At 40.0% G+C, this 11,480-nt stretch overlaps 1 protein-coding gene across 3 annotated transcripts; it reads right to left on the bottom strand.

Annotated features, from left to right (window-relative positions):
- Positions 1–17: 17 nt before the first annotated feature.
- Positions 18–4,208, bottom strand: LOC103719625 (Pentatricopeptide repeat (PPR) superfamily protein). Of its 3 annotated transcripts, XM_088708496.2 has the most exons (4): positions 1,598–4,208; positions 1,102–1,175; positions 701–806; positions 252–387 (listed from the first exon to the last, which is right to left on the bottom strand). In XM_088708496.2, exon 1 carries the CDS (start codon positions 4,062–4,064, stop codon positions 1,653–1,655), a length of 2,412 nt encoding a protein of 803 aa, XP_088564622.2. In that variant the 5' UTR covers positions 4,065–4,208; the 3' UTR covers positions 252–387; positions 701–806; positions 1,102–1,175; positions 1,598–1,652. The 3 variants fall into 3 exon arrangements, with proteins under 3 accessions (XP_088564620.2, XP_088564622.2, XP_088564621.2); XM_088708495.2 differs by lacking the exon at positions 252–387 and having other exon boundaries at positions 615–806; XM_088708494.2 differs by having other exon boundaries at positions 18–934; positions 1,102–4,207.
- Between the last annotated feature and the right edge of the window lie 7,272 nt (positions 4,209–11,480).

Raw genomic sequence — 11,480 nt, 5'->3', positions numbered from 1 at the left:
ATTTCACAAGGCATCCATTTCAATATAATCATTCTAATGGGTGTCATATAAAATTTCAGTCTTTATGCAACCATTATGGTGTTCTGAATTCTGAATGCTAGTAATCTAATGGATGGAGAGAAATGAGTAATGTTGAACATTTCAAGTTAATCTACAGCAAATGAGCAAATTGGTTGGATAAAACATACAAATTGCTAGCAGAAATTTTGTTTTGCAACATCTAAGTATGCAGGTTTGTGCTTGCAAGGAGTTTCTGCTTTAGTACTCTGCCTTGGAGGTAGCATGCAACTTTCTCTGATATGCCCTGAGATCTTTACGTGCTTCATGTGTCACTAATAATTCAGCACTTCAGTCATGAAGCTTCAAGGGAAGCAGGATATGCTTGCACTGAGAATCAGGAAAAGAAAAAAAATGTCAGAAATGATCATCCAAGAACCTGAACTTAAAACTAAACACTGAATGTCACAGATGCGCCCATGGTTCTTTGTTATTTATACGACCACATCTGATATGAGCTTCCTTCATATCCTTCAACTCAATTAGCGATCCTGATAACTTTTTGATAAAAAAATTCAGATTTATTCCATTTAAAAAGATGAATGGGCATGTCAGCATTGTAGTAAAGAATATTAATCCATTTTGGTCAATCAAAAAATTCTACCAAAGGGGTTCCCCTTTTTATTACATGGCCATCCTTTGCCCTGGAATCTATCCATTCAGCAGCAGCTACCGAGGCTTCCCATTGATGCTAACTCGACAACTTGGTTCTACTGGTGGCCCTGGAACTGAAGTAATTGCGCCAACCACTGGAATAAACATATGAATCTGTTCAGATGATATTCTTGACCGAGGATCTCACTGAATTAATTGAATGTTTCATGCCAATATGATATCATAGCCTTGTGTGCACACTGTTTGGCAGCACAACAAAGAGCTGAAAATTTACAAGCACAGAATCAAAACAGGATGAATAAATCTACCTCCTGCATCTTTGATAGGTCAAAACCATCAGAAGCCTCAGATTAGTCTTGTCGTCAAGATTAGAGAAAACAGCGGGTATTAAACATAAAAATGTATCATGGTAGAACAATCTGGACTCACCTGTACTGGGTCTTCAAATGACAGTCCTGCAGTGTCCTTTCAACCTCCTAATCACAGCTAATTTCCTCATTATCCTGCAAGGTTTTAAATTACTTCTGCCATCCAAGATATATTCTGTAACTTTGATTTTTGTAACTATTGTCCTCCACAGTATGTATGACTTATCACAACAATTTGAAAGCAGTATAATCTACTCGTGCATTTCTTCTTTCACTGCTGGGTAGTAGCAGAAAAGCAAACAATGCCACGTTGTGGCAAGTGTAAAATGTGAGAAAAATATAAGCCCTTACTACAAGCAAGGTTTCTCGAGCAAGGATTCAGCTCTTGCTGGACCAGGTGTAAAGAAATATCAACTGGCACAGAAACATGCCTTTCAGTTTCACTTAAGACGATTGATAGGATGGTTCCATAGCAACCAACCACTATGCCAGCTCTAAGGTTTATTTATTGTTGGTGCATCACAACCATTGCATGTCTAGTCCCATGCTTCAATTACCTGACAAAAATTGGTCACCAGTAATCCATAATAACACAAGGGGATCCCAAAGTCCTCACCAAGCCGTGCAGTGTTCATCTTTTTTGCCAATTTTCATTGCACCAAAAGCACTATCTTTGCCATCCACAATCCCCAGATCATCAACCATAAAAGCATGAACGCCACTCTTGTTATCCATCCAGCTATACCCTCGGTCCTTTACCACCCTCCGCTCACTCATCAATGCTCTCACAGCAGATGCATCATTCCATTGGCCTAGGGCAGCATATATATTGGCCAGAAGCACATAGGGTGAGGAATTCTGTGGATCCAGGCGAAAGAGCTGATCTGCAGCTTGTTTTCCCAAGTTGGCATTTCCATGAACGGCACAAGCACTAAGCAAGACCTCCCACACAATAGGATCATCTTTACATGGCATTTGGTCTATTATCATTTCTGCTTCCTTCAGGCGACCAGCACGACCAAGACAATCGATTACACAGGTGTAGTGATCAGCCATTGGCTTGATCCCATGCTCCTTTCCCATGGAATCCAAGTATTTCATACATCCATCGACCATTCCTGAATGGCTACATGCAGTAAGAACAGCAATGAATGTCACACTATTCGGCTTCTCTTCAGCACTTAGCATGTACTCAAAGAGTTCAACAGCTTTCTCGCCACAGCCATTTTGAGCATATCCATGTATCATCTCATTCCATGAAACAATATTCTTCATCGGCATGCTATCAAAAAATTGGCGTGCCACATTGACGTCTCCACATTTGGCATACATATCTATCAAAGCACTCCCCACATAGATATTATGATCGTATCCATCTTTCACTATCTGGGCATGGATTTGCCTTCCCTGAGGCAATGAAGACAATCTAGCACATGAAGTTATCACACTCGCATAGGAAAATTCAGTGGGCGACATGCCATTTTCTCGCATCTGCTTAAAGAAAGTAAAAGCTTCCCTGTTAAATGAGTGGAGAGCAAAGCCACTTATCATCGAATTCCAATTGACAACGTCCCTCTCCGGCATGCGATCAAAAACCTGCCTTGCCTCCTTGATATGCCCACATTTTGAGTACATATCCACCAGTCCACTGGCAACAAACATGTCATTATGAAGCATGGCCCTTATGGAAGCAGCATGGACCTGTTTTCCAAATTCCGGAAACACAATTCCTGAACATGAGCTAAGGATAACAGCCAAAGTGGTTCGATCTGGCTGGACATTTTGAAACTGCATTTTTCGAAACAATTCGATTGCTTTTTGATAGCTTTCCTCCTGGCAGTACCCAGAGAGTATTGCATTCCACGAAGTCACATTTGGGCTTGCTATCTTATCAAACATCTCTCGAGCAGCTGCAATGTCGCCAGACTTGACACAAGCAGCTAACAAGCTGATGTAAGTCACCTCATCAGGTTCAAAACCGGATTGCTGCATTAGTTTCAACATATTTATCGCCTTCTTGCTGTCACCTCTCTGACCATACCCGGCTATCAAAATATTCCAGGAAACAACATTAACACCAGGCAGTGAGTTGAACACCCCTTCTGCCTCATTCATGTCACCATGCTTTGCATACAAATCAATCAATGAGTTGCCCACATGGGAACCTGATTCAAATCCATACTTAATTGAAAGAGCTTGTATCGATCGGCCAACTAAAATCCCATAAAGCCGAGAATTTTGATTAAGCAAAGCTGATTCCTCATCCTCTGCTCTGGCACAAGCACCCAAAATACTCGAAATTGCAACCGGATCTATAGGAATTCCATTCCTGTGCATCTTTCCAAACAATCTCGCAGCTTCCTCAGCAGAACCACTCTGCACCAAACCACCCATCATGGCAGTGAATGACACCTCATTTGGCCGTGCCATCCCATCAAATATCTCAAATGCATCACTAACACTTCCGCACTTGGTGTACATGCCAAGCAATGCATTCTCCACGAACAAATTCTCATCGAGACCAACCTTCACAGCGAGCCCATGGCACTGCCTCCCATCTTCCAAAGCCATTAGGTTCCTGCAGGCGCTCAACACACTGGCAAAGGTGAAATTGGTCGGGAGGAGTCCTTCCTCGATCATCATATAATACAAATCCAACGCCTTTCTTTCCAACCCACCCCGCGCCAGGGCGCTGATCATGGTATTCCACGACACGACATTCTTGTCGGGCATTTGATCGAATAGTTGGTGGGCGAACTCCAAATCATCGGCTTTTGAGCAGGCAGAGATGATGGCATTCCAGGAGAAGACATTGGGGTGGGGGATGGAGTGGAAGACTTTGGTGGCGTAGCTGAGAGCTTCGCAGTGGGAGTAGAGCTCAATGAGGCGATTGGAGAGGAAGGTGTCGGCGGAGAGACCGGCGGAGAAAATTTGGGCGTGGACGGCTTTGCCGGGGCGGAGGGATCGCTTGGTGATGAAGGATTGGAGGAGGTTGGCGAGGTAGGCGGCTCTGGGAAGGGCCATGGTGACACCTCTGGACTTGGCATGGAAGTGAGGCTGGGTTTGTATTCGTATATTGGAGGGAAGGTTAAATTACCGCCAAATAAAGCTTCGCAATAAAGCTTGTTTGTGGTGTGACTTTTTTTTTCCCCCTTGGAATACCCAAATATATGGTGGACCATGAAGGGGATGTAATTCAAATCATTTATCCAGTCCATAGTCATAGAAACAAAAGACAAATTAAGTTTTTTTGTTCTATTGCTAGAAACCTGTTCGCATAATATTTATTTCATGCATTCATCCTATATCTTGAAAACATTGAAATTTCTATTTAGAAACATTTAAAGGGTTTAAAAACATGCTGAATATCATCATTTATTTTGTTCTCCCATCATCTTTGCTCCTATCTGAAATCGAAAGATTTGCAATAGTATTTTTATACTGATTTTTTTCTTAAATAAAAATCTAAGAGTGTGAATGCCCGGCTTGGTCTGTTTGACCGGCCCAATCTTGGCCCGGGGGGGGGGGGGATCCGGGATGAGGAGTTCTAGGTTTGCGGGACCATAGGGGCTCCTCTATAAGAACGAGCCCTCCACCACCATCGAGTGTCTCGACCCTTTCTCCCTCTTTTCTCCCTTCAAACTCATGGCATCCCATCACTAGGCTCGCCAAAAATTGGGAATGTCGGATATTGCCGGAACCAAGGTAATGCCCTAGCCTTCTTCCCCTTTCCTTCTTCTTCTTCTGACGACTAGGATTCTTGGCTGCCGGCCAAGAAATTGACCAGAAACTGCTCAAGAAAAAAGATCCCTTATTTTGCTCTATTTCACCTCCTTCTCCCTTTTTCTGACCACTATCGCTGCTGTCGTTCGTCGCCAAGGGCCTCGTCCTCTTTTTTTGCATCGGCCTCCAATCGGAGCCAGAATGCCAGCCGCCAGCAAGTAGGCTAGGATCCGAGAATGACCGAGCCAATAAATCCCTTTCTCGGCCTTATTTTTAGTTTGATTTTTGGACGGCCGACCGTCGTCGCCGGCCTCCCTCCGCCTCATGTCTCTACAACCTACTGTCACCTGCCGGACCTCGGCCATAGAAACCACCTTGAACCACCCATTTACTTCCAAGAAATAAGAAGAAAGAAAGAAAAAAGAAGAAAGAAGAAGAGAAGAAGAGGAGGAGGAGGAGGAGGGGGAGGGGAGAGAGAGAGCCATCCCTCTCTTATTTCTCTCTCTCTCTTTTCTCTCATCTCCCTATTTCTCTCTCTAAGAAGACCTATGGATCCATGAACTAAGTTCTATCTTCCTATTCTATGGATTCAAGTTGACTCCTAAAAAGAGATTCTAAATTGCTTTGGTGCCCGAGCTGCCTACTGGACCGATCATCCCATCCCTATTAGTATCCTTGGAACCCACTGATGATGAACCTTGTCGAATGATTTTAGCCCTGATCGAGTCTATACTCCATGATTCCTAGATCGAGTTGTTTAGACTTGACTTGCTTGGAGCTGTTAAACACTATCATCCGACCAACCGTTTCTTTTTCTTATTATTATAATTCGAATAAAAATTAATCTCGCTTTTAATATCTTTAAATAGGTTTAGCAGGTTCGCCTAGCGATATTTGAAAGTCTAAAACAAAAGAGGTAACTAAATCTTACACTACTTAGTAGTTTTCAAACTTGTAAGTAATCCTGACACTCCATATTAATTTTTAAATTTCTACATATTTTCTATGCTTATGATACTAAATATTAATGATATCATGTTTTCTTAAAATTAAAGATCAAGCATACGATATTATGATACTCATAATTTATTATAAAATAATAATTTTATAAATATTTTAATATTAATGGCCCGTTTAGGAACTATGAACTTCATATTTATGAAAATTATATTTTTGTTATAAAAAGAATAATTTCATCATTATTATTTTTTTGGTACATCGGCGGCTCACACCTGACGAGTATGAATTTCATCATTATTCATTCTACTGTTAAACACTTATTTATGGACTATGAATTCTATAAAACCATTTAATGTTTTATTCGTGTATGATTTAAGAAATATGACTTAAGAAAATTTGTTTTAAGAACTATGGCAAAAAAACTCTCAGATAGCTATATATGGCCCCTGAAGGGATAGCTTATCAAGCCAAACATTTTTCAAACTTGAAGCTTTTCAAAACCATGGTTCATGTCAAGATACTAAAAATATATGGCAGTCTCTTGCAAGGAATAATCAAAGAACTCTTAGATGAACCAACCACCAAAAAAAAAAAAAATATTCTCCAGCCAATTCACATTCACCATAAATTATTGGCATACAGAAACAAAACAGGAGGAGGCTGCTGCAGTGCAGCAAATCACCATGGCGCTCGCAAGCTTATGGTCTCTGTCTTCATGAGAAATGTACATGTTGTGTCTCCTCGCTCTTCTTTCCTTTACTTGTGAGGTCTTCTATGGCTTTTAGCAGTCTGAACTAGAGAAGATGAACAACTTTACGAAGAGTGCTGTAAATATGGCTTATAGTCGGCAGATGACCTGCAGACAGATCAGTGCATGCTAGTCCGATGTCTATGGTGTGTTTTATTTGCTTGTATGTAGTGCTGGTGAGTTTCATCTTCTCATCTATTACCTTCTTCTCATGACCAGGGTAATGCATGCTGACCCAATCGATCAACCCCATTTCACCTCTTTCGAATGCTTCATGCGGACGCTTGTTGGTCACCAACTCCAAAAGAAACAAGCCAAACTTGTAAATGTCTGCAACCAAATAGTAAAAATATATTACTTTTACAAAATTAAAGCAAAGGGATTTCTTAGTCAAATCTAAGTCCTATGCGAGGAGGTTCCTCGGAGCCGAGCGGATGTATCTCGAGGGGGATTCTTCTGTGGTGATTGACTGGATCCGAGGTGTGGATAGGTATGGTGATGGCCATCCTCTCATCTGATAGGCGGCTTTCAGGCAGTACATATGTTTCGGGAGGCGAATAGGACATCAAACTGGTCGCCTCCTTCGTCGCCCGGCCTTTCGGAAAATTCCTCTGGACATCTACAGGAGACATTTTCTCTCCCTTGTACTCTTTACTCTCTCATGATTTGGCAGGATATACTTACGTTAGACCTATATAAATTGCCGCTTTTAAGAAAAAATACCACTTATGGTGTTCTCTCAAAATAGCAAGAGATGACACTGTTCTGTGTAGTTGGTTTTTGGAGACTCTGTTCTTCAAGTACTTGTAATGTAACTGTCAACTAATAACTTGAACTTGGCCTTTTGGGAAGCATCAACAATGCATATTACCAGGCCTAACAATAACCTTCTATAAATCTTCCTTCAATGCTGTTTGAACTCTAAGAGAAGAAATAAAACTCCTTATTGGGTCTAAATTAGGGCACATGATTTACTTGATGCACATCGGCCTAGCTTATTAGTTCTTTGCGGTGAATCGGAGTGTAGTCAGCATAAACAATGCAGTGTCTGTCAAAATTATTTGTGTGCTGCACCAAACTCATGGAAAATGTATACGTTCTAAGATGTTATCTTATTAGCAATCATTTGTCTACATTCTCAGCAAAGGGTCAACCATAACACATTAATCTTAAATATTATATTGGAAGATGATCATTTTCTTCTTCTTCTTTTTTTTCTTGATAGAAATGATCATTTTCTTCATTCCTTTATAAGCATATACAAGAATGTAGATGCCATATGAAACATTTGGCATGATTAAGGACGGGAACATGTTTGCTTTTTCTTTATTTTTTATAATTGAGCATTGTTTTGTCAAAACATGCGTGGAAGACTTTTTTAAGTGGAGGAGGAGATCACCCCACCCAAAAACTACTTTGAGATCGCATGCCTTTAATACTATTCGTAGAATGTCACAAGGCCGGCAATTTTCCGTAATCTAAATAACTTAAGGTAATAAAGAGAGTCTATCCACATCTATGACACAAAGCTGAAATCACTGAAGCAGCCATCTTTAATGGTATGTATATATATGTATAAGCTATTGAGTATAAACTAAGAAATTATTTAACTTCTTGGAGAGATTTAATTAAATGTATGTATAAAATGTTTATTGCTGACCTCCTATGAATAAACCATTTGAAATAGAGAAATAAGTTCCAATAGATTAAAACATCTGATAATAATACTATTAGAACTACTATTAGTACTTAAAAAGAGAAGAACTCAGTACCCAGAAGAAAAAAAAAGAGAAAAGAAACAACCATTACCCAGAAGCCATTTGTTTCAGTACTTACTTGTTGATTCGGTGTTCTGATCCAGAACCTTGAACTTCAAAATCAAAGGCTCATTGTCTTCGGTCAGCATCACATTTCTGGTCCTAAGATCATATCCGACGGAAGGCCGCTGCTCTTGAAGATAACACATCGCCTCGACCGCTCCCATCGAGACCTTTAGCCTCTGTTTCCATGGCGGCGATCCCAAAAGCCACCCTTCCACACTGCAGACCCACATCCTTTCCATCACTACAGCCCTTAATTCCCTCTGATTACACCAACCCAGCACCTTAACCAAGTTCTTATGTCGTAATTGCACAAGAACCCGGCACTCTTCATCGAAGGCCCTGCGCGATTCGCCTGAAATCCTCCCTCTTTGAACTTTAATCTCAACCTCAAGCCCATCCCTGAGTCTCCCTTTGTAAATCTCCCCCCTTTCTCCTCTCCGCACCAAATTATCCTCTGAAAACCCATCAGTAGACTTCTTGAGCATTGCCAGTGTAAACTTCTGGCTTCTCCGAAGAAATGAAGGCAAAAGGTCCGGTCGACGCACAAACACCCATCCAAAACAACCTACTACTGAAACAACAGAGACCAAAACACCAATCAGCAATAAGATTGCTGTGGTGACTCTGAACCCGTAGTGGTGGTCGCCGGGGAAAAGATCCGAGTGAAGAAAGCTCGAGGAGTTAAAGCGCTCGAAGAATGCGATTCCTTCTATGTTGCCTTCCGAGAAGTGATTGTAGGACAGGTTAAGGAAGGAGAGGTTGGATAGGAGGGTGAAGTTCTCCAAAGGGAGAGTCCCATCGAGCTTGTTCAGGCTTATATCGAGCGAATGGATCTGGGTACATTGGAGAACATCAGATGGGAACGGGCCATCGAGCGAATTGTTCGAGAGATCGATGGATAGCACCGACAAGGGGCAGTACTTCCAGAAGAAGGCGAAGGAGAGGTATAAAGGTGCGACCTTTGGACGGGAGCGGAGGTCGATCTTGGCGAAGGAGAGGTTGCAGTCGGAGTTGTTGGATGCGGTGCAGAGGTGTCGGGCAACGACGGTGGATTTGTAGATGTTGGTGATATCAGTGGCTGCGGAGTTGCAGTAACGGAGGGAGGGGTCTTTCAGGCAGTTGTTGGAGACTATTGCCGGGAAATCGGGCGGCGGCGGTTGGTTCAGTTCGTTGATGAGGGAGGAAGGTAGGGTTGGGTTAATGGAGACGGAGAGGAGGAAAGAGAGGGCCAGGGGAATTAGAGAAGTGGGCGCCATGAGAGAGGGAGGGAGGGAAGGAGGGTTTGAACCGCAGTTTCGCGGGTGATTCCGACCATATAACGGTGGAAAGAACTGGGGTGCGTCTAGTAACCGCTGCGCCAACGCACACCCTCTTTTTAAGGGTTGTGACGGGCTTCTGTACGTGGTTTATGTTAGGGTTGTTTTTGCATAAATACTTTTTTTTTTTAAATTTAAACTTGTATAAATATTTTTTTAAAATTTATATTTATTTATGTATTCTGTTAAAACACTATTTTTTCTAAATATTCCTAATATAACAGTTTTCCTAATACCGTTAATAAAAATCATAGTTGTTTTAATTAAATAAAATATTGAAATTATTTTTTTTTTGCCTCTCAACACGATCGCCATATAAATATTTCTTTTTAATCATCTATCCATTAAAGATATTTTAATTATTTTAATTATTTTTTCATATGGATTATCTCCCACATAGGATTTTTATGCATATGTCTGTGCACCACTATATAAATGCTTTTCTTCACTATAAGTACCAGAAAGTAACCTTCACTATACAGCATGATGTAATTAATTAACAAAAAAATTAGTAAGGAGGTAGGGATAAGCAAAGGAGGTTGTATCAGACAATATTAGATGATACACAATGTTGATAAGTGAAATGATCATTGCATGAAAAACTGCTATTATATCTAGATGTCAATGATTTTAGATACAAAGGTAGTTTTTCTTGCAAAAATAGAACTACTCTATTTGTTTTTTTTTGTTTTGCCCGAAGAGAGTGCAAAGAATTTAATTTTAATAATAAAAATGATTAATGAATGAAATAAATAATGCAATATCAAATGTTCAAAATACATGCTCTAAGAATTAATTTTAATATGAGTGTGTTCAATATGTTTCTAATATCCTATACTTGATAAGCAATTTTAAGGCATAGTATTTGTCACGCCCGAAACCCATCACCCGAGTCAGTTACGTGACATGGCCGTATACTCTCTAGGGCAGGGTCTTAGAAAATATGCTAGGCTTAAAAATTTATTATCACCTCAATATCCTTAAACAAAAATAATCTCATTTCATAACAAGTAACAAACTTGTATAAAGTTAAATTCATTCATCCAACTAGTAACAATGATGCTTTTTTTATTCATCCCTTTCCACCTGTGATCTCAACTATAGCTAAGTACTACACACCTGCAACTCTAAAAAAAAGAAAGAGGGTTGTGAGCTTTATAGCCCGATAAAAATTTCTGCATATTCACACTAATATAATAATATAGTTTAAAAATAACAATAACTGACACCAAAATAAAAATATAAATTATGAAACCTCTTTTTAAATATCCAATATAACTTAATTAAACTAATAAATATCCGCATATACATACATCAAATATCCAGCTTATCAAAAGGGATATGTATCCCAAATACCAACAAGTAAAATCTTTTATTCAGCATGGGTTTCATATGTCTGATCAACCATGTCTCATTATCTCAATTTCAAGTTTTATAGCAATTATTTTTCTAGCTCTGGATTAATTAAGATCATAACCTAGTCCAAGATTGCTAAACAAAATCTCACGCATGAGCCTATGAAGGTTATTCCATGTATAAGCTCGTAGAGATGGATGAAAAATAATTTCGCATGCCCTAATGCTAACAAATATAAATACGTTCTGTATATGTCAATCATAGTCATGACACTATGTATCTTGTTTGAGGTATTGTACTGCATAGAGGTCCATGTCGAAGCTAAACATTTTCCTAGAATCGAGTAATGGACGACTAATTTTTACTTGTAGATCTCGATCGGCCTTACCTATTGTTGGGTCCAATATTGATGTAGAATTACCTTGCTGGTCTATGGTCATGCAATATGACTAGATGGATACTGCTTTATGCAAAAATGCTCATCTAAGTAAATCCATTTCATGCTAGGCTTGCA

The sequence above is a fragment of the Phoenix dactylifera genome, chromosome 12, assembly GCF_051530095.1.
Source record: "Phoenix dactylifera cultivar Ajwa chromosome 12, Ajwa_hap1_PhDact_Kaust_v1.1, whole genome shotgun sequence".
NCBI lineage: Eukaryota > Viridiplantae > Streptophyta > Magnoliopsida > Arecales > Arecaceae > Phoenix > Phoenix dactylifera.
Note: the sequence above shows the minus strand (reverse complement) of the source record. Positions and strands in the feature narration are given on the sequence as shown.